General features: G+C 41.5%; 1 protein-coding gene across 1 annotated transcript; it reads left to right on the forward strand.

Moving 5' to 3' along the window:
- The first annotated feature begins 36 nt into the window (after window positions 1-36).
- Window positions 37-17,355, forward strand: PSMG2 (proteasome assembly chaperone 2). Its single transcript, XM_004275972.3, has 7 exons — window positions 37-199; window positions 1,651-1,822; window positions 4,509-4,567; window positions 12,519-12,637; window positions 13,495-13,668; window positions 16,098-16,218; window positions 17,056-17,355. The coding sequence occupies exons 1-7, from the start codon at window positions 143-145 to the stop codon at window positions 17,146-17,148; spliced, it is 795 nt and encodes a 264-aa protein (XP_004276020.1). The 5' UTR covers window positions 37-142; the 3' UTR covers window positions 17,149-17,355.
- Window positions 17,356-24,116: the final 6,761 nt, after the last annotated feature.

Genomic DNA, 24,116 nt, shown 5'->3' on the forward strand with positions numbered 1-24,116 from the left:
CGGCAGGCGGTGGCACGGGCACCTCAGGACCCCGTGCCATAGGCCTCGAAGAACCCCGCGCCGAAGGTCTCGTAGGACCCCGCGCACCGCCTGTCCGCATTTCCGGCCGCAGGCTTTTCCCGCTGTAGCAGCCGTCTAGACCATGTTTGTCCCCTGTGGGGACTCTGTCCCCGACCTCGCGGGGTGCACGCTCCTGATGGTGAGTCCGGCCCCGAGGGAGGGGGCGGAGTGGGGGTCCGAGCGGCGGTCCCCGAACGCGCGCGGGTCTACGGCCCCGAGTCCTAGTGGCTGAGAGTGGAACGTGCTGGGGAGTGACCTGTGCTTGGCTAGTGTCGTGCGGGCCACTCGCTTTACATTTCATCCTGGAAAACCTTTTCTCAGTTAGTTCGGGAGTCAGGTTCAAGCTAGCGAATCGTTGTCATTAGCCAGGAAACTACAGACGGGTTGCTAAAGACTTTGGCTCACTCAGTGAGCGTTCTGTGGTGTCAAAATGTGACAAAAAAGACTAGATTCCTCAAGGATTTTGCAGTTTAGTTGGAAACACATGTATATAAATAAGGTTAGAACGTTGAAAAAGGTACAGAAAGGCCCTAGGATTTATTGGGAGGGGGAGGGACACAAGGACCTCTTAAGAAAAGCTTCATATTTGGAATTAAAAAAACAAACAAAAACTTATAGATACAGAGAATGGATTGGTGCTTGCCAGCAGGGGTGGATAAAATGGGAGAAGGGGGTCAAAAGTACAAATCTCTAGTCAAAAATAAGTCCCGGGATGTAACTCAAAGCATGATGACTATAGTTAATACTGTATTGTACATTTGAAAGTTGTTAACATGAGTAGATCTTAAAAAGTTCTCATCACAAGAAAAAAAGGTTTTTCTGACTGTGTGGCATTGGTTACTAACTAGACCTGTTGAGGTGATCATATTGCAGTATGTACAGATGTCGAATCACAATGTTGTACAACTGAAATTAATATAATGTTATATGTCAATTATATTTCAGTTTTTAAAAAGGATGATGGTAATAGAAAAGTTACTTTTTGATAATTTTCATCATAATAGTGCACACAAGAAATATTAATGGGGACTTCCCTGGTGGTCCAGTGGTTAGGACTTCACCCTTCCACTGCAGGGGGCACGGGTTTGATCCCTGGTCCAGGAACTAAGATCTCGCATGCTGCGTGGCCAAAAAAGAAATAAAATGTCAATAAATGCTTAAATTAGCATGTGATAGTGTACTGAGAAAGGAAATTAGACTTCATTTCAAAGTATCTCCCTGAAAAATATTTATTAATCACAAAAAACAAGAAGTGTTTTTGCAGGAGATACCTGGCAAAAAAAAAAGAAAAAGAAAAATGTCATAGAGAAAGTAATGTTCAAAAGATACTAGGGGTACCCTTGACAGTGGAGTGGTGAAGAGGGAAGCCATGTTAGGTTGAAGAAATGGAAGATTCATTCCATTGGGGTATTTAGTAAGTGTTCAATCAGTAGTCTGAAAGGTGGAGCTAATGAAGGGGTCAGAATCCAGCTGTGATTCACCTGAGCGTAAGCATGCAGTACCAGTGCTGTGATTGTTGTCTTCTGACTAAACTTTTTAAAGTGCTGCTAATTTGGTTGACTTAATGAATATATTATTTTACTGTTTCAGCCAGCAGTATCTGTTGGAAATGTTGGCCAGCTTGCAATAGATCTGATTATTTCTACACTGAATATGTATAAGATTGGTTACTTCTATACTGATTGTCTTGTGCCGATGGTTGGAAACAATCCATATGCAACTGCAGAAGAAAATTCAACAGAACTCAGTATAAATGCTGAAGGTGTGTTATATTCTCCTACAAGGTAGAGTTGTTTTAAATCAGAACCAGACCCTCCCAGTATGTCCTGCAGCACCTGGCACCGGCTCTGTGCAGAGTTCAGGACACTGTGTTCTCCTCTCCTGCATACACCCTGGTTTAGTCCCTAGCCTTTCCTAAATGGCAGCTCCCTTGAGAGATGTGGTTGTATTTGTATCCTTGGATGGAATTTGAGATACCTATTTGTTTAACGTGGGGTTTTTCCCCTTTTATCCTCAGTTTTATTTTCTCTCCTTACTGGCATGGGTAAGCATCACTAATATCAGGGAGAGAGAATTCCACTGGGCTCAGTCCCGTATGTTTAATATACGCTACCTCACACAGTCCTCTGCCATCCTGTCACGTTGTAGAATCCGTCGTAACACTGACGAGGCTCAGAGAGGCCGAGTTTCCTAACACTGCAGTAGGTGTGGGCTCTTCCCACGCCGTACGTCTCCACAGTTCCTTGTTGGACTGTCAAGCTGGGTTAGTTGGGGCACACAGTTTACAGCCCCCAACCACTGTGTTCATGATGAGACTGCCCCTCGGGAGGAGAGGAAAACAAAGGGGCTTCCAGTTACTTCGCGTGATGGGCAGCTGCTGCCTTGGCCTCTCAGTCTTCAGTTTAGAAGCCAAAGGTGACAGGAGCATGAAAGACCGTAGGTGGACCGAGAAACAAGTGAGGAAGCATTTTGGGTTTTGTCAGTCTTACTAACCATGTCATTAGCTTGCAATAATGAAATACACTTTAGAAAGATGGTTTTATTAACACTAGATAATTTCAAATATTGCCTTGAAGGACAAAGGACTATAAATGGTAGAACTAGAATTTTTATATTTAGACTAATGATAACAACTGTCATTTGTTGAGTATCTCCTCTGAGCTGAACACTGTGCATTTACATGTGTTAATTCACTTAATGCTCACAACTACTCCATGGGTGGTTTTATAGATCAGGGAACCAGTGCACAGGGAATCATGGTCCCATGATTAATCGAGGCAGCCTGACCCAGAGACCTGCCTCCCCGTCACCTGCTAATGCACCTTCGCTCCAGCAGAAGACCCACTGGCTTTTTCCTCTGACACAAACTGGCAGCAGGTCCATTGGAGACAGTTCTTTAATCCACTTTTTTATTTTTTAAGATGAGGTGTCTTTTTGAAATAAATTATAGACATCACAACATTCCACCCCCAAATATGTAAGTATGCACCTCTTATAGTACATTTTCTTACATAGCTAAAACACCATTGCATTTAACAAAATTAGCAATATCTTCCTATACCCTATCCAGAGAGGCCCAGTTTACCCAAAACTGTCCTTTAAAGTTAGTTTGTCCAGACCAGGCCATAGTACTTCTGATTATCGTGCCTTTGAAATCTCTTACCCTGCATAATCTCTTTTCCTTCTTTGCAAAACTGATTTATTGAAGGAAAAAACTGGGCACATTGTCCTATAGAATGTCCCACCTTCTACGTTTGTCTGATTGCTTCCTGTGGTGTCATTTGCCACGTTCCTCTAGTTTCTGTACTTCTGAAACTGGAGTTAGGAATAAAGGCTTGATTATTTAAAAGCTAAATATTTTTAGCCAGAATATGTGAAAGGCGATGTTACATCACCTGACAAGAAAAAGGATCTGGAAAACAGGGTCTTAACAACAAAAAAAGACCTTCGTGATATACTGGTGGAGAACACAAGTGTTGCTGTTGTAGAAAGTGGTACATCTTATATTTTAAAGCTCAGCCTGCCCTTTTCCCTAATTCCTAGACCTGCTCTAGCCTCCTTTGCCCCACACATACCTGGTGGTCAGCAGACTCGCTGATGGAGTACAGCCGTGGCCACCCCACGTGCACCAGTCCAATGAGACAACCCCGAAAAGACCTGTATAACAGGAGAGACGTGATCCACCAAAGGCTGTGCCCAAGTCTAGGGTTATTTGTAATCTTTTTACAGTAACTGAAAGCTTACCCCTTGGCACAGTGGCCTAATCACGTGTCCTCAGGCACTCTGTATTTTGTCCTTGGGTCATTTTGGAGCATCTCATTCTTGGAGGTGAAGTTGGGCAGGACCTCTTAAGCGTCAGTAAAGTAGGCCCCTTGTAGAATCTGATGAAAATTGTGGATCCTTTTTGCAGAAAAAATTCACACACGTCGACTCACAAAAATTTTTGCATGTTATTTCAGGTCTTTCAAAAACTCCTAAAGAACACATGTACCTATTGCAGGTATTTTATTGCCCAGCTAACATTTGCTGCATTTTATTCTTCCTTGTTCTAATCCCAATGACTGTTGCTGTTCTCTAGAGAAAAGAGGAAAGAATATCAGAAACCAAAAACGATCTTAAGAATGATGTCATTTGTCATAATGCTAGAAATTTCCAGGGGAATACTTCTCTGGATTTACAGTCAAAGAAGAGAAATAATTTTTGATAATTTTCTTACAGTTAACTTTTCAGCACTGAATGTATTCTGTAGAATAAAGCTCACAGGTGAATTCTGAGGTATTAAAGTGTTTTGTTTTAACTAAATGATATAGTGCATATGTTCTATATTTTAACTATCGAAAACATTTAGATACAGAAGTTCTCCTAGTTCAGCTTTTTATCATTATAACTTCACTTGTATGACTCCTTCAATTTAACTATCATTTGGTTTCATTTTCTTGGACTTGCAGTGTATGCATCGCCTTCAAAGAAACTAGTGGCTCTTCAGTTAAGATCCATTTTTATTAAGGTTAGTATGTTATTTTTGCCTTCTTAAGTTTATTAAAATGCAATATAATGAGAAAATACTGAGTCATTATCATTAAGACTCAAAAATCATTTCTTTGTTTATGTTTATACACTTAAGCAAGGTCTGATTCTATAGAGAAATACTCATAAAATTTCAGAGTTGTTAGTATTGTTTCATGAATATATTGAAAGGAATTGGGACATATAGCTTGGGTCTTATATATTCCTGATTCAGGTAGCATTGGTGAAAAACTTTAAGCATATAAATATTACAGGTTTATTCTATTTGAGTTACATTTCAAACCAGTGGCATCTACATAAAAATTATATATATATATGAAAATATTTTCTGAATCCAACTTCTTTCGTCTTCCGCTGCCACCACTCCAGTCCAGCCACCCCCTCCCTCATGCCCTGATTCTGCTCCTGCACCACCCGCCCCGCAGACAGCTCTACCCGTGATCCTTTAAATCTTAATCAAAGCACGTCACTTCTGCCTTCCAAACCCGCCAGTAGCTTCCCATCTCAAAGCGAGTTCACAGCCCTCACCACGGCCCGACAGGCCCTACATCTCTGATGTGGCAGCCACTAGACACATGTAGCTGTTTAAATTTTGACTCATTCATTAAAAGTAAGTAAAATTAAAAATTCAGTTCCTCTGTCCCAGTAGCCACATTGCAAGTTCTCCACAGCCATGCGTGGCGAGCAGCTGCCATAAAGAGCATTTGGTTACCATGGAGCATCTGCGGGGCAGCTCTGTCCCTGGCCCCACGTCCAGCTGTCCTGCATGCCTGTCCCCTGCTCCCGCTCTTGATTGCCCTGCTCCAGCCACACTGGCCACCCTGTGCTGTTCAAACACATTAAGCTCATCCTGTCTCAGTCCTCACAGTAGTTTCTCTGCCTGGACCACTTCTCCACTGGACACCTGAATGGCTCACTTCCTTTAGTCTTTGCTTAGCTGTCCCTCATCAGAAAGACCTCCCCCCAGCATCCTTTCTCTTATCTTATCCTGAGCTAGTTTTCTTCACGACTCCTCACTTCCCACCTGATAGAATGGAAGTTCCTTGAGAAAAGTGACAAGGTGTCATTCACTCCTGTATCCTCGGCTTCTAGACAGAGCCTTGGTGTAGAGTGGATTGAGGTACCACCTGTTCAGGGGGGCAGAAAGGTCTCCCCTTCCCGGGGGCCCCTCCACACACACCCACAGTCACCATGTTGTAGGAGCGGGATCTCACGGGTGCACTTCACGTCTGGCCTCCTTTACTCCACATTCTGTCTGCTAGGTGCTTCCACATTGTTGCAGGTAGAGGTAGTTACTTCCTTCTCACCTCTGTGCATGAATCTGTTGTGTAAATAAACCATGATTGACCCATACTGTTGATGGAGCATTTGATTTTTTTCCAGTTTGAGGCTATCATGAATGGAGCTATGGTTATTTTAATATTTATTACTCTTTCCTTAGTTAACAATATCACACAAAAAGTTTGGCAGTGAGAGTTGCTAGCAGTTTTACATTGTGCCACGTGGCTTTTTTGTTCTCTTCCTAATATCTGTAAGTTCGAGAAGTAAGATGGACAATTCAGACACTTCTAAACGAATTTTTAAAAATTAATTAATTAATTTATTTATTTATTGGCTGTGTTGGGTCTTCGTTGCTGCATGTGGGCTTTCTCTAGTTGTGGCGGGCAGGGGCTACTCTTGGTTGCAGTGCACAGGCTTTGGGCGGGGGCTGCTCGGCTTCTCATTGCAGTGGCTTCTCTTGTTGCAGGGCGCGGGCTCTAGGCGCACAGGCTTTGGTAGTTGCGGCACACAGGCTCAGTAGTTGTGGCTTGCGGGCTCTAGAACACAGGCTCAGTAGTTGTGGCGCACGGGCTTAGTTGCTCCACAGCATGTGGGATCTTCCCGGACCAGGGCTTGAACCCATGTCCCCTGCATTGGCAGGCAGATTCTTAACCACTGCGCCACCAGGGAAGTCCCTGAAATTGTTGATAGATGTAAATAAAGAGTGATTTCAAAGTAGCAAACATTTTTTGAGCATAGATTCTTTGCACCAGTAATACTCTAAATACTTCAAGCATGTTGCTCTACTCAGTCCTCACAACAATCCTAGGAGGCAGATGCTAATTATCTTAATTTTACAAGTGAGAAATCGGAAACACAGAAGCTCAGGCAGCTTGCTCAAGCCGTGTGGTTCATGGGTGGAGCCAGCATTCTAGACCCGGCAGCCTGTCTCTGGAGCTGGCCTCTCTTAACCACGACACAAACTGCCCTTCTGTTTTTAAAAGGTAGCCATTTCTTACCTGCATTTTATATTTTATTGAATAATTATTTTATTAACAGTCTCTGAAAAGAGTTTCCATAAAATGGGTTTTCCCCCCAAATTTTATGACCCAGATCAGTCATCTGTTCACATCTTGCCACACCTGCTTGATTCTCTTTGCACAAGTACACGCAGTTTCCTCCTGCCAAACAGTCCAAAAGGAGGCTGCTGACATCATGCTGCTCACTCCATACAAGAAGGAGACTCTCCTTCACACACAACCTCACAACCACAACACTGCCACACACCTAGAAAGTCAGCATTTAGTGAATTATTAAGTACTAGCATTCGGCATATTCAAATTCCCCAGTTGTTCCCCAAATATCCTTCAATTCTGGATCCAGGCAAGGTTTGTGTGTTGCCTTAGGCTGTTATATCTTTTCAGTTGGGGTTCAGTGTAGAGCTGCCCTCCTCCTTCTGTGATTCACAATATTGACTCCTCTGAGGGACCCAGGCCAGATGTTCAGCCTTCTGGATTCACCTGTTTCTTTCTGATCAGATTTAGGGTAGAAATTTCTGGCAAGACGTCTCATAGATAACCGCGTGGTGGTTTTTGAGTAACAATAGATCACTGAAGTACAGAACTGGGAAACTGAAATCTAGATTCCTCACACTTAGCTTATCTCTAGTTGTAAAGATAAAATAAACAGTCATTGTGGGGTGCCTTCAAGATGGTGGAGGAGTAAGACGTGGTGATCACCTTCCTCCCCACAAATACATCAAAACTACATCACTACATCTACATGTGGAACAACTCCTACAGAACACCTACTGAATGCTGGCAGAAGACCTCAGACTTCCCAAAAGGCAAGAAACTCCCCATGTACCTGGGTAGGGCAAAAGAAAAAAGGAAAAACAGAGAGAAAAGAATAGGGACGGGACCTGCACCTCCGGGAGGGAGCTGTGAAGGAGGAAAAGTTTCCACACACTGGGAAGCCCCTTCACTGGCGGAGACGGGGGGTGGCTGGGGGGAAGCTTTGGAGCCACAGAGGAGAGCGCAGCAAGAGGGGTGCAGAGGGCAAAGTGGAGAGATTCCCGCACTGAGCATCGGTGCCGACCAGCACTCACCAGCCCGAGAGGCTTGTCTGCTCACCTGACGGGTTGGGGGCTGGGAGCTGAGGCTCGGGCGTCAGAGGTCAGATCCCAGGGAGAGGACTGGGGTTGGCTGCGTGAAGACAGCCTGAAGGGGGTTAATGTGCCACAGCTAACAGGGAGGGAGTCCAGGGAAAACTCTGGACCTGCCTAAAATGCAAGAGACCATTGTTTTGGGATGCACAAGGAGAGGGGATTCAGAGCACCACCTAAACAACCTCCAGAGACGGGTGTGAGCTGCGTCTATCAGTGTGGTCCCCAGAGACAGGCATGAGATGCTAAGGCTGCTGCTGCAGCCACCAAGAAGCCTGTGTGTAAGCCCAGGTCACTATCCACACCTCCCCTCCCAGGAGCCTGTGCGACCCACCACTGCCAGAGTCCTTTGATCCAGGGACAGCTTCCCCGGGAGAACACATGGCACGCCTCAGGCTGTTACAACGTCACGCCAGCCTCTGCCACCACAGGCTCGCCCCACATTATGTACCCCTCCCTCCCCCCAGCTTGAGTGAGCCAGAGCCCCCTAAGCAGCCACTTCTTTAACCCTGTCCTATTTGGGTGGGGAAGAGATGCCCTCACACAACCTACACGCAGAAGCAGGGCCAAATCCAAAGCTGAACCCCAGGAGCTGTGTGAACAAAGAAGAGAAAGGGAAATCTCTCCCAGCAGCCTCAGGAGCGGTGGATTAAATCTCCACAATCAACTTGATGTACCTTGCATCTCTGGAATACCTGAATAGACAATGAATCATCCCAAAATTGAAGCAGTGGACTTTGGTAGCAACTGTAGACTTGCAGTTTGCTTTCTGCATCTAATTTGTTTCTGGTTTTATGTTTATCTTAGTTTAGTATTTAGAGCTTATTATCATTGGTAGATTTATTTATTGATTTGGTTGCTCTCTTTTTTTATTTTTATATATATATATATTTTTTTTTCCTTTTTCTCTTTTTGTGAGTGTGTATGTGTATGCTTCTTTGTGTGATTTTGTCTATATAGCTTTGCTTTTGCCATTTGTCCTAGGGTTCTGACAGCGTTTTTTGGTTTTGGGGGTTTTTTTTTAGTATAGTTTTTAGCGCTTGTTATCATTGGTGGATTTGTGTTTTGGTTTGGTTGCTCATGAGAGATTACTAAAAGCACCTATATGCCAATAAAAGGGACAACCTGGAAGAAATGGACAAATTCTTAGAAAAGCACAACCTTTCGAGACTGAACCAGGAAGAAATAGAAAATATAAACAGACCAATTACAAGCACTGAAATTGAAACTGTCATTAAAAATCTTCCAACAAACAAAAGCCCAGGACCAGATGGCTTCACAGGCGAATTCTATCAAACATTTAGAGAAGAGCTAACACCTATCCTTCGCAAACTCTTAGAAAATATAGCAGAAAGAGGAACACTCCCAAACTCATTCTACGAGGCCACCATCACCCTGATACCAAAACCAGACAAAGATGCCACAAAAAAAGAAAGCTACAGGCCAATATCACTGATGAACATAGATGCAAAAGTCCTGAACAAAATACTAGCTAACAGAATCCAACAGCACATTAAAAGGATCATACACCATGATCAAGTGGGGTTTATCCCAGGAATGCAAGGATTCTTCAGTATACACAAATCAATCAATGTGATAAACCATGTTAACAATTTGAAGGAGAAAAACCATATAATCATCTCATTAGATGCAGAAACGGTTTCGACAAAATTCAACACCCGTTTATGATAAAAACCCTCCAGAAAGTAGGCATAGAGGGAACTTACCTCAACATAATAAAGGCCATATATGACAAACCCACAGCCAACATCATTCTCAGTGGTGAAAAACTGAAACCATTTCCACTAAGATCAGGAACAAGGCAAGGTTGCCCACTCTCACCACTATTATTCAACATAGTTTTGGAAATTTTAGCCACAGCAATCAGAGAAGAAAAAGAAAAAGAAGGAATCCAAATCGGAAAAGAAGTAAAACTGTCACTGTTCGCAGATGACATACTATACATAGAGAATCCTAAAGATGCTACAAGAAAACTACTAGAGCCAATCAATGAATTTGGTAAAGTAGCAGGATACAAAATTAATGCACAGAAATCTCTTGCATTCCTATACACTAATGATGAAAAATCTGAAAGAGAAATTAAGGAAACACTCCCATTTACCATTGCAACAAAAAGAATAAAATACCTAGGAATAAACCTACCTGAGGAGACAAAACACCTGTATGCAGAAAACTATAAGACACTGATGAAAGAAATTAAAGATGATACAGACATATGGAGAGATATACCATGTTCTTGGATTGGAAGAATCAACATTGTGAAAATGACTCTACTACCCAAAGCAATCTACAGATTCAGTGCAATCCCTATCAAACTACCAATGGCATTTTTCACAGAACTAGAACAAAAAATTTCAGTTTGTATGGAAACACAAAAGACCCTGAATAGCCAAAGCAGTCTTGAGAAGGAAAAATGGAGCTGGAGGAATCAGTCTCCCTGACTTCAGACTATACTAGAAAGCTACAGTAATCAAGACAGTATGGTACTGGCACAAAAACAGAAATATAGATCAACAGAACAGGATAGAGAGCCCAGAGATAAACCCATCCACCTATGGTCACCTTATCTTTGATAAAGGAGGCAAGAATATACAGTGAACAGCCTCTTCAGTAAGTGGTGCTGGGAAAACTGGACAGCTACATGTAAAAGAATGAAATTAGCACAGTCCCTAACACCATACACAAAAGTAAACTCAAAATGGATTAAAGACCTAAATGTAAGGCCAGACACTATAAAACTCTTAGAGGAAAACATAGGCAGAGGAAAACATAGGCAGAACACTCCATGACATAATAAATCACAACAGATCTTTTTGACCCACCTCCTGGAGAAATGGAAATAAAAACAAAAATAAACAAATGGGACTAATGAAAGTTAAAAGCTTTTGCACAGCAAAGGAAACCATAAGATGAAAAGACAAACCTCAGAATGGGAGAAAATATTTGCAAAGGAAGCAACTGACAAAGCATTAATCTCCAAAATATACAAGCAGCTCATGCAGCTCAATAGCAAAAAAAAAAAAAATCCAATCCAAAAATGGGCAGAAGACCGAAATAGACATTTCTCCAAAGAAGATATACAGATTGCCAACAAACACATGAAAGGATGCTCAACATTACTAATCATTAGAGAAATGCAAATCAAACTACAATGAGGTATCACCTCACACCAGTCAGAATAGCCATCATCAAAAAATCTACAAACAACAAGTGCTGGAGAGGGTGTGAAGAAAAGGGAACCCTCTTGCATTGTTGGTGGGAATGTAAATTGATACAGCTGCTATGGATAACAGTATGGAGGTTCCTTAAAAAACTAAAAAGGACTTCCCTGGTGGCGCAGTGGTTGAGAGTTCGTCTGCTGATGCAGGGGACACGGGTTCGTGCCCCGGTCCAGGAAGATCCCACATGCCGCAGAGCGGCTGGGCCCATGAGCCATGGCCGCTGAGCCTGCGCTTCCGGAGCCTGTGCTCTGCAATGGGAGAGGCCATAACAGTGAGAGGCCCGCATACCGCAAAAAAAAAAAAAAAAAAACTAAAAATAGAACTAGGATATGACCCAGCAATCCCACTATATATATACATATATATATATATATATATATATATATATATATATGTATATATACACCCTGAGAAAACCATAATTCAAAAGAGTCATGCGCCACAATGTTCTATGCAGCTCTATTTTCAATACCCAGGACTTGGAAGCAACCTAAGTGTCCATCGACAGTTGAATGGATAAAGAAGAAGATGTGGCACATATATACAATGGAATATTACTCAGCCATAAAAAGAAACAAAATTGAGTCATTTGTAGTGAGGTGGATGGACCTAGAGTCTGTCATACAGAGTGGAGTAAGTCAGAAAGAGAAAAACAAATACCGTATGCTAACACATATGTATAGAATCTAAAAATACAAAAAAAAATGGTCACAAAGAACCTAGGGGCAAGACGGGAATAAAGACAAAGACCTACTTGAGAATGGACTTGAGGATACGGGGAGGGTGAAGAGTAAGCTGGGACAAAGTGAGAGAGTTGTGTGGACATATATACACTACCAAATGGAAAGTAGATAGCTAGTGGGAAGCAGCCGCATAGCACGGGGAGATCAGCTCGGTGCTTTGTGACCACCCTGAGGGGTGGGATAGGGAGGGTGGGAGGGAGACGCAAGAGGTAGGAGATATGGGGATATATGTATATGTATAACTGATTCACTTTGTTATAAAGCAGAAACTAACGCACCATTGTAAAGCAATTCTACTCCAATAAAGATGTTAAAAAATAAAAATAAAAAAATAGTCATTGCTCCTCATCTTTCACCTTCAGTCTAAGGATGGTAAGTAGATGTAAAAATAATTATAATTTTAGTATATATAAACTATATATCATCACATAACGTGGGTGAAATACTATATAGACTACTCTTATTGTAACTCTAGGATCTAACTTTTCTGTTTTTGTTTTATTCTTTGAATGGTATACAAAGTATAAATCAAAGTCATTCTGTGAGAAACTGCTTTTCTGGGTGAAAAGCAGCAACTGTGCCAAAGTTGTTGTTCTTTCAAGCAGCCACTCGTATCACCGTAATGACTTCCAGCTCCGCAGGTATGTCTGTGTCTTTGGAAAAGTATTTTGCTATGATTTATACAGTTATTAGGATGATTTCTCTATTAAAAGGTTAAAATAAAATTTTAAAGCCATGCATATCCTTTCCTGTCCTCCCTGCAATTTAGAAAGAAGGAGGTAAAGAACATGAGCTAGGAGGAGTAGAGGTGGGGGGCCCTTGACATTCCCAGGGCTGCGGCACTGGGATCCTAGGATAAAGGTGGGAATGGTTCTGGGGCTGTGCTCTGTTGTGTGGTATCACGTGCCTGGCAGCGCCACAAACCTCAGCTGATGAAGGGAAAGAAGAAAGGGTACCTGATGTTTATTGGTTGATCGTTTTTCAAAGACTGGATTGATGTTTCTATTTATTTCCATATATTCAACCATTTGTATTTGCAGAAATACAGTTGCCTTTAAGTATAGCTCCCAGGCATGTCAGATTGAATTCTTAGGTAGAAGACAAAGTATCCAAGACTTAGAAATCTAAACTAGTTTATTGCATTATCATTTCTTCACCTGTAAAATTCTGACGAAATTATTAGCCAAGAGTAACCTTTCAAGACTAGACTTAGTTTCTGGGATTCTCACAGTGGGCCTGGTGGGAGCGTGGCTGTGGACATCTTCACGCTGGCCTGGCCTTGGGTTAAGTTTTCCTGTCTCTCCGCTCTCCCCTAAATTTGTAAATAGCAAGTCAGAGCAATAGTTTTACATGTTGCTCTTCCATAGATTGCTGAAACACGTGTTTTGCTTTGTGCAGCAGAATATATGGAGAACAAGATAATTTTTGCTAAAAGAACTGTTAATTGTCTTAATGTACGTATTTGTGAGTTTTTAGTTAATTATATGATTGTTTCCAGTACTCCCTTCAGGTACCTACTTACACCTTCCACGAAAAAAAGTGTTCAGAATAAAATACAGAGCCTTAACTGGGAAGAAATGGAAAAAAGCCCATGCATTCCTGAAATAGACGATTCTGAGTTTTGTGTCCGTATTCCTGGAGGAGGTATCACAAAAACACTCTATGACGAAGGGTGAGCTTACCTGTATATTTGCTGCGCATCTTATCTGAAAATGAAAGTAAGATAACTGGGATAGTGTTTGGAGTACTTACTGGAACTCTGAAAATGTCTTCATTAAATAGGTACCATGTTACATTCAGGGGAAAGATTGAAATGTGGTTATAGAATTGGTTCCTGAAAAGCCATATTTAATGCTTTAGTATGTGTGTCATGTTAGGGGTCCTGATACATATTCTGTGCAACCTCTGCAGTCAGTCCTCTTTGCAGTGGTGGTGGTGGTGAGGTGTACATAACATTAAATTAACCATTTTTAAGTGTACAGTTAAGTGACATTCAGTACATTCATTGTTGTGTACCCATCACCACCATCCACTTTCAGAACTTTGTCATCGTTCTAAACAGAAGATCTGTACTCATTAAATAACTCCTGTTTTATACCTGAAAATCTATGCTCTTATTAAAACCATCATTTCCTTCAACTTTTCTTTTTTTCGTAGTCTATCTTCCATTCGTGTTTTCACTTCTTTCCCTGTCTAGCTTATGCCCTTTAGTATATTATTTCACCTCTTTTCTTACCACAGCCTAGAAGCCCTGGCCACCTGGTTATTCTCCACACCTGCCCTGCAAACCACCAGCTTTGAATCATTCTCTCGCTCCATTCAGGCCACATCACCCGTGGCCTGCACTTCTGTCAGACCATAGACTGCGGGGCTTAAACAACAGAAATGTATTTGCTCACAGCTCTGGAGGCTGGAGGTCAGGGTGCTGGCCTGGTCGGGTTCTGGGGAGGGCCCTCTTCCTGGCCTGCAGACGGCCACCTCTGGCTGTGTCCTCATGCAGCAGAGAGAGAGCTCCTTCTCTCCTTGTAAGGCCATGGTCCCATCGGATTAGGGCCCCCTCCTGTGACCTTTCACTGAATTACCTCCTAAACCTCCTGCCTCCAGATACAGTCGCCTGTGGGTGAGGCTTCCACTTGTAGACCCTGGAGGGACACAGTCCAGGCAATAGCAGCTGCTGTCAGGGTCTCTTGATCGATCGCCTACTGCCTCATTCTGACCTGCCCTGACCACCTCAGCAGCAATGCTGGAATTAACTTTCTAAAATGCAAAACTGATCACAAGACTCCCTGAGTAAAAATCCATCAGCAGTTTTACTTGCCTTTTGCGGAATCTGGTTCATCCTCCGCAATGTGCCATCCAGAGCCCTCCAGGCCCCTCTGGCCTGGCCCCCTGGGTGCGCTCTGCACAGATGCTGGCCTCCTGGCCCTCACAGTGTCCCCAGAGCTGTCGCATTCTTCCTTGCTTTTTTTCCCTCTCCTTTTCTCCTCGTCTCCTTTGCAACAACCTGCCCAGTTTGCCAGAGTCCTACGTCGCTTCCTGTTTGTCCTTGCTGGTCTCGCCCTTCTCCGCAGGGGGAGGGGGATTCTGCTGTCTTCGCACTCCCCCCGCACTCTGCCCCTTCAAACTGACTTCTTGCTTCTTTGCAAGTCAGTCTCCTAGCTTTGCTTCTGACCGTGTCAGAGTAGCTGATAGCAGACTTGCCCTCCTGCCATAAACAATGGGAAACTGGACAACATTAATGAAACAGCTGTTCATCAGACATTGGACACCATGCAGCACACAGCTGTGAAGCCTGGGAGAAAGCAGTAGAGTCCTGCTATTGCCCCAGCTTCCTGCAGGACTGCAGCATGGGGTGGGGGGACCCAGGCAGAGTGCAGCCGTCTTGCTAAGTCGAGGGGACTGGAAACCAGAGTTGGGGTGGCTGACACAGCTGGAGAGTATGAGGCAGAGAACCAGAGGGACACAGCTGCTGGGGGAAGAGCCCTGGGGCCTGCCTGAACCCTCCTCAACCCTGAGCTCACAAGTATAGGGTGAAACCGTGAGGGCAGAGAACAACCTCTGGGCAGCTGTTAACTTTGCCCACAAAGTTAGCAACACTAGACAAAATACTATGAAAGACATGTTCCTCATAGAACATTTTGAAAATGTAGAATAGTCAAAAGAAACAATATTTTAAATACTCACTTCTGTCACCCAGAAGAAACTACCACTACTAATTTCTTGGTCTGTTTTCTGTTTTGAATTAAATTCTGTTTTGAATTAAACATTTTGAATTAAATGTTTGTATCTGCAAGATACTGCAACTCTACCATCTGTAGCTTTAAAATTCATGCTATTTACAGATATTTCTCACAAAATTGATGTTCTTTTAATTTTCCAGCACAAATCTTGGTGTGGGGCAGGAACATTCATGTGCCCAGGGTGGGTGTTACATGGCTCCTAGTTTTGTCCCTACAAATAGAAGGTACATAAGTGATCTTGTGATGTGACATCTCCTTGCCTAAAACCTGGCAGATTATCTCAGCTATAAAAACAGGCACACTGGAACCATCATCTTGTATCAGTAGAAGAATATCTAATTATTCTTTTTAATTGTTGTAGCTGTTCTAAAGAAATCCCAATGGTGATTCTGCTGAAATTCGTTTCGGAAGGAGACAATATCCCAGATGCGTTAGGTCTTGTTGAATATCTTAATGAATGGCTTCAGATAATCAAACCATGTGTAAGTTTCACTAAAGCTTAAGTCTCTGATTTCTCTGGTTATGTATTCATCAACTTGCATTTTTACATACTATATAAATAGACCAAGTAAGTGAAAGTTTATGTTAAATTTAGACGTCTTTATATAAAATTTAAGTTAGCTGAACTTTTCAAAAGAAGACAGCTAAGCAACCTGTTGTCTGCAGTTGTTTCATTAAGGCTGATTTTCAAAAAAAAAAGGAAAATCTTAAATACTTCGTTGTATTCATTCTTAGTGTTGCATTAATTATACCAGGTAGCTTTTTATAAGGATAAACAAGTCCTCTTTGGAATTCAGGTTTTTCTTTTACTTTTAAGCAAAAGGTATAGCTTTGTGAGCAGTATTTTAGCTATCAATATGCATTATAATTAAAATACTTTTCTCTATTATGAAATAAGAGCATGACACCTGGGGAAATCAGTTAGCCTTTAGGCATAACAAAAGTAACCTAAGCCTACTTTACAAGGTAGGTGACTGTCTTTTTAATTCATGCTTTTTTGAAGAACAAATTGATACAAATCACACAGCATTGATTTTTTTTTTTAACCACTGTTTCTTTTGAATTTGATTTTGCTCCATGGACTCTATTTATAGCCTTTCTGGTTAGTATCTTTATGGCTTGGAAATTGAGGAAATTTATCTTCAGCTGATACAAAGACACAGAAATGTATTACTTTGTTTTTTCCTTACAATAAATCACAGCTAGAAGTGTCAAAACCAAAAGGAACAACAACAACAAAGGGAGAGTTTTATAATACGTGTTAAAAAGAGATTTAGTGATAAAGTTGAAGGATTACATATTTTGTTCTTCAATTGCAGTGTGATGACCCCTCAGCGTCTGCCTTGCCATGGAAAATGCCGAGTTCCTGGAGGTTACTCTTTGGCAGTGGTCTTCCCCCTGCACTTTTCTGATCCGTTTTCAGTTTTATACCTTATGTCCCAAGACACTTATTACCAACACAACTGTTAAACAACTATATAAAAAGAATGTATTAGGAAATCTTTACTTTTCACAGAAAAATCGCAAAGAAAAATGGATTAACAAAAGGTTGTTTTTGCCATGCTTTTCATCATATACAACAGATGTAAATTTTGTGCAATAAAGTGTTTCCTAAGTAATTTTATCTGAATGTATTTTTTTTTAAACTCAGACTTCTATATTAGTTTCCTATGTCTGCTGTAACAAATTACCAGAAACTTAGTGGCTTAAGACAAAATAAATCTATTATCTTAGAATTCTGGAAGTCAGAATTCCAGAATAGGTCTCACTGGGCTAAGTCAAGGTGCTGGCAGGGCTGCGTTTTCTCTGGAGGGTCTTGGAAGAATCCGTTTCCTACCCCTTTCCAGCTTCTAGAAGCTGCAGCATTCATTGGTTCACGGCTCCTTCCTCCATCCAGAATAATTTCCCGATCTCAAAAGAGTTTGAGTATAAGAGAAAAGGTTTTCATTTTTGAGTGCCTACTACATACCAGTCACTTTTTACCTGCTATTTTGTTGTGTTACGTCTGTGCCTTGGCTTTCTCATCTGTAAAACGAGGGCTTATAATATTAAGGGGTACACCCTACTCCATAGCACTCAGTAAATGATTTATTTCTGATAAATTATTCTGGGTTCTATAGCCTGATGTGTTTCCCTTTGGGAAACTATTGTCGGGTCGGGATGTCAGCCAGATGATGGGATAGGAAGTCCTAGCCCTTGACCCAACAGAGACACCACTTACAAATCAAAATACCTTTATGGGAAGCAGAAACCAGTTAAAGAGTTCCAGTTCCCCAGGCAAGTCCAGAGTTGAGAACAGCTGCACTGAAAACAGAAGAGCGGTTTCACTTTACCCCCAACTGTCCCTCCCTCAAGCCAACAGCTCAGCATGTTGGGAGAAAGTCACCAGCTCGAGGCTTCTGGGCGAATGGAGGGGTAGGGAAGAGGGGACTGCATCCAACGGGTTGGCTTTTTGCAGGGCCGCTGGAGTGGCTGGTTTCTGCCTCGACTGACTTGGAGCCCTGATGAAACTGGCAGAGTTTAGATGCAGGGGGGCCACTGAAAGCAAAGGTGGGGTTGGGGGGTGGCAGGAGTGGTGTGCTGCAGCCCCAGAGAGCCTGCAGTGCCACAGACAGGCCAGTAACATCTCTACACAGTCCAAAGGCACCCAATTGGAGCGAAAGAGAAGAATAAAGTGTGGGTCCAACAGTCCAGCTTCTCAGAGGGCTGTTGAGGGACCAGTATCTGTCTCACCTGACTCAGGATGCTGATGGGGAGACAGCATACTTTGGATGCCTGGGGACTGCTGAGGACAAAGGGGAGAGTGGCACCTTGCTGCTGCAGCACCAGAGAACAAGCCTTGGACACCACAGGGAGCAAGAGATGACAAGCACCTGAAAAAGAAACCTGCAATTCGAACTGGGAAATTACATGCACAAGCCCAGAGAAATTACGTCCTCCAAAAAGGATTTCTGAGGCCCCCAGACTCCCCAGCTAGCCCAACTGGTGAAGGTCTTCCCTGTAAGAAGACTGAGAGAGGTGGCTGTTTTATCAAATACATAAAACTCAACAACAACCACAAAATCATGAGGCACAAGAATAAACAGAAACATAGCTCAATCAAAAGAACAAAAGAAACCAATCTCCAGAAACCAATCCCAAGGACACAGAAATCTATGAATTATATGACAAAGAATTCAAATTAATTGTCTTAAAGAAGCACAGTGATCTAAAAGAGCACAGACAACCAAGTGGATTAAGAACAATGCACGAACAAAATGAGAATATCAACAAAGAGAAACTATTTTTTAAAAGAACCATACAAAAATTCTGGAGCTGAAGAATATAATAACTAAATTGAAATATTCACTAGAGGGGTTCAACAGCAGACTTGATCAGGCAGAAGAAAGAATCAGCAATTCTGATGATTGAAATTAACCAAGTCAGAGGTATAAAAAAAAAGTGATGAAAAATGGACAAAGCCTAAGGGACCTATAAAACAGCATAAAATGGACCAATATGTATTATGAGAGTCCAAGAAGGAGCAAAGAGAGACAAAGCATATTTAAAAAAATAATAATAGGGACTTCCCTGTTGGTCCAGTGATTAAGACTGTGCTTCCAATGCAGGGGGAATGGGTTTGATCCCTGGTCAGGGAACTAAGATCCCACATGCCAGGTGGCACTGCAAAAAAAAAAAAAGGCTTTTCTAATCTGAGAAAGGAAATGGATTTGAGAAGCTCAAAAGACTCCAAATAGGATGAACCTAAACAGCCCCCACCTAAGACACCTTTTAATCAAAAAACTGTCAAAAATCAAAGACAGACAGAATCTTGAAAGTAGCAAGAGAAAAGCAACTCATCACAAGTGAGTTCCCGTAAGATAATAAGCAGATATCTCAGCAGAAAACTTAGAGGCCGGAAGGGAGTGGGATGATATATTGAAAATGCTGAAAGGAAAAAAAATGTGCCAGTCAAGGATATTATCCTGAGGCTTCCCTGGTGGCGCAGTGGTTAAGAATCCACCTGCCAATGCAGGGAACACGGGTTCAAGCCCTGGTTCAGGAAGATCCCACATGCCTTGGAGCAACTAAGCCCATGCACTACAACTACTGAGCCTGCGTGCCACAACTGCTAAAGCCCGTGTGCCTAGAGCCTGTGCTCTGCAACAAGAGAAGCCACTGCAATGAGAAGCCTGTGCACTGCAACAAAGAGGAGCTCCCGCTCACTGCAACTAGAGAAAGCCCACGCACAGCAACGAAGACCCAACGCAACCAAAAATAAATAAAATAAATAAATTTTAAAAACTTAAAAAAAAAAAAAGGATGCTATCCAGCAAAACTGTCCTTCACAAATTAAGAAATAAAGACTTTCCCTGGTGAACAAAACCTGAGGGAGTTCATCACCACTAGATGTGACTTACAGGAAGTGCTAAAGCAAGTCCTGCAAGTTGAAACAAAAAGATGTTAGACAGCAACGTGAAAGCATATAAAGATATAAAGCGCTCTGGTAAAATTAAATAGACAAATACAGACTCTAGTAATGGTGTAAAGGTGGTGTGTAAAGCACTTTTAATTCTGGTATAGAATTTAAAAGATAAAAGCATAAAAATGACTATAAAACTGTTAATGGATAAATAATATATAAAGATGTAAACAAAGTGAAGGTGGAGAGATATAAAAGAATGGAGTTTTTGTAGATTCAAGTTGTTATCAAAATAGAATAGATTGTTACAAGATCTTATGTAAGCCTCACAGTAACCACAAAGTAAATATCTATAGAAGATATACAAAAGAAAATGAGGAAAAAATTAAAGCATGTCAACACACACAAAAAAATCAATGAAACACAAAGAAAGGCAGCAAGAGGAAAAGAGGGACCAAAAAAAAAAAGCCTAACAAAATAACAAAGTGCCAATAGTAAGTGCTATCATCTGAATGTTCCCATCCCCCAAAAGTCATATGTTGAAATCCTCATCCCCAAAGTAATGGTATCAGGAGGTAGGGCCTGTGGGAAGTGGTTAGGTCATGAAGATGGAGCCCTCATGAATGGGATTACTGCTCTCATAAAAGAGCCTACAGAGAGCAAGCTTGCCCTTTCCCACCACATGAGGGCACAGCAAGAAGGCACCATCTATGAGGAAGCAGGTGCTCATCAGACATCAAATCTGCCAACACCATGATCTTGGACTTCCCAGCTTATAGAACTGTGAGAAATAAATTGTTGTTTATAAGCCACTTTGTTTATGGTATTGCATAGTAGTTCAAACAGACTAAAACAGTAAGTCCTTCACTATCAGTAATTAATTGTAAATGTATTAAATTCCCCAAACAAAAGACATAGAGTGGCTGAATGGACTAAAAAAAATGCAATTATATACAGTCTACAAGAGACTCACCTTACATATAAAGACACACACAGGCTGAAAATGAAAGGATAGGAAAGGATTCCACATAAATAATAACCAGAAGAGAGCAGGGGTGGCTATACTAATATCAGACAAAACAGACTTTAAGTCAAAAACTCTCACTAGAGAAAAAGAAGGACATTTTACAAGATAAAAGTGTCAATACACAAGGATAATATAACAATTATTAATATATATGCTCCCAACATCAGAGCACCCAAATATACAAAGCAAACACTGACAAAATTGAAGAGAGAAATAGACAATAACACAATAATAGTAGGAGTTATCAATACTCCATTTTCAATAATGGATAGAACAACCAGATAGAAGACCAGTAAGGAAACAGAGGACTTGAAAAACACTATAGATTGATTGTACCTAACAGACACATGCAGAATACTCCACGCAACAGCAGCAGAATACATGCTCTTCTCAAGTACACATGGAATATTCTCCAGGATATATCACGTTAGGCCAAAAAAAAAAGTCTTAACAAATTCAAGAACATTGAAATCATACCAAGTATCTTTTCTGACTAATATAGGATGAAACTATAAATCAGTTGCTGTAAAAAAAAAAAAAAAAACTGGAAAATTAACAAATAAGTGGAAATTAAACAACATATTTTTGAACAATGAATGGGTCAAAGAACAACTGACAAGTGAAACTAGGAAATATCTTCAGACAAATGAAAATGAAAGCACAACATATGCAAACTTATGGGATGCAGTACTAAGAAAGAAGTTTATAATAGTAAACACCTACATTAAAATAGAAGAAATTTCTCAAATCAACAATCTCACATTATACCTCAGGGAAGTAGAACAACTTTAACCCAAAGTTAGCAGAAAGAAGAAAACAACAAATATTAGAGAAGAAATAAAATAAAGAATAGGGAGGGGCTTCCCTGATGGTGCAGTGGTTGAGAATCCGCCTGCCAATGCAGGGGACATGGGTTCAAGCCCTAGTCCGGGAAGATCCCACATGCCGTGGAGAAACTAAGCCCGTGCACCACAACTACTGAGCCTGAGCTCTAGAGCCCGCGAGCCACAACTACTGAAGCCCGCATGCCACAACTACTGAAGCTTGCATGCCTAGAGCCTGTGCTTCTCAACAAGAGAAGCCATCGTAATGAGAAGCCTGCACAGTGCAACAAGAAGTAGCTCCTGCTCACTGCAACTAGAGAAAGCTGCATGCAGCAATGAAGACCCAATGCAGCCAATAAATAAATAAAATATATTTTAAAAAAATAAAGAATAGGGAATTCCCTGGTGGTCCAGTGGTTAGGACTCTACAGTTTCACTGCCAAGGGCCCAGTTCACTCCCTGCTTGGGGAACTAAGATCCTGCAAGCTGTGTGGTGTGGTCAAATAAATAAATAAATAACTTTAAAGATAAAATAAAATAAAGAATAGAAAAAAGTCAATGAAAGAGTTGGTTTTTTGAAAAGACAAACAAAATTGACAAAACTTTAGCTAGACTAAGAAGAAAAGAGAAGAAGACTCAAATAACTAAAATCACAAATGAAAAAGAGACTACAGCTGATGCCACAGGAATGAAACAGATTATAAGAAACTATGATGAACAATTATATGCCAACAAATTGGATAATCTAGAAGAAATGAATAAATTCCTAGAAACATACAAGCTAGTAAGACTGAACCATGAAGAAATAGAAAATTTGAAAAGCCTATTTCAAAAGAAGGTTGAATCAATCAGTTATCAAAAACCACCCAACAAAGAAAAGCTCAGGGACTTCCCTGGTGGCGCAGTGGTTGAGGGTCTGCCTGCCAATGCAGGGGACGCAGGTTTGTGCCCTGGTCTGGGAGCATCTGCGGCTGGGCCCGTGAGCCATGGCCGCTGAGCCTGCGCGTCCGGAGCCTGTGCTCTGCAACGGGAGAGGCCACAGCAGTGAGAGGCCCACGTACCGCAAAAAAAAAAAAAAAAAAAAAAAAAAGAATCCGCCTGCCAGTGCAGGGGACATGGGTTCAAACCCTGGTCTGGGAAGATCCCACATGTCGCAGAGCAACTAAGTCTGAGCACCGCAGCTACTGAGCCCGTGTGCTACAACTACTGAAGTCCATGTGCTTAGAGCCCATGCTCTGCGACAAGAGAAGCCACTGCAATGAGAAGCTCGTGAACCGCAATGAAAAGTAGCCCCCGCTTGCTGCAACTAGAGAAAGACTGTGTGCAGCAACGAAGACTCAATGCAGCCAAAAATAAAAAGAAATTAAAAAAAGAAAAAAGAAAAGCCTAGGACCTGACTGCTTCATTGGAGCATTCTACCAAATATTTAAGGAAAAATTAATACCAATCCTTCTCAAATTCTTCCCAAAACTTGAAGAGGAGAAAACACTTCCTAACACATTTTATGAATCCAGCATTACTCTGATACCAAGCCAAAGATACAAAGAAAAAAACAACAACAAAAACAACTATAAACCAATATCCCTGATGAATATAGATGCAAAAGTCCTCAACAAAATACTAGCACTTTAAAAAGATTATACACCATGAAAAAGTGGGATTTATCCCTGGAATGCAAGGATAGTTCAACTTAAGAAAATCTATACATGTTAATACAACACATTAACAAAAAATACAAAAATCACATGATCACCTCAATTGATGCAGGAAAAGGTCTCGACAAAATTCAACACCCTTTCATGATAAAAAACACTCAAGAAACTAGGAACATAAGGAAACTACCTAAATGAAGGTAATTTCATAATGAAGGTCATATATGAAAATCTCACAGCTAACATCATACCCAACAGGGGGAAAAAAAGCTTTTCCTCCACAATTAGGAACGAGGCAAGGATGCCCACTATTGCCACTTCTATTCAACATAGTCCTGAAAGTTCTAACCAGGGAAATTGGGCAACAGAAAATAATGGTATCCAAACTGGGAAGAAGAAGTAAAATTATCTGTTAGCAGATGACATGGTCTTATATGTAGAAATCCCACGTGTGTGAACACGTGTCCTTCTGTGT

Source organism: Orcinus orca, chromosome 15, assembly GCF_937001465.1.
Source record: "Orcinus orca chromosome 15, mOrcOrc1.1, whole genome shotgun sequence".
In the NCBI taxonomy this organism is placed as follows: domain Eukaryota; kingdom Metazoa; phylum Chordata; class Mammalia; order Artiodactyla; family Delphinidae; genus Orcinus; species Orcinus orca.

Excerpts from the sequence above, each read along its gene's own strand:
- PSMG2 (XM_004275972.3), top strand. The coding sequence starts at position 143 with ATGTTTGTCCCCTGTGGGGACTCTGTCCCCGACCTCGCGGGGTGCACG. Across the intron at positions 1,823-4,508 it reads ACTCAGTATAAATGCTGAAG|TGTATGCATCGCCTTCAAAG; the intron begins GTGTGTTATATT and ends TTGGACTTGCAG. Across the intron at positions 4,568-12,518 it reads TAAGATCCATTTTTATTAAG|TATAAATCAAAGTCATTCTG; the intron begins GTTAGTATGTTA and ends TGGTATACAAAG.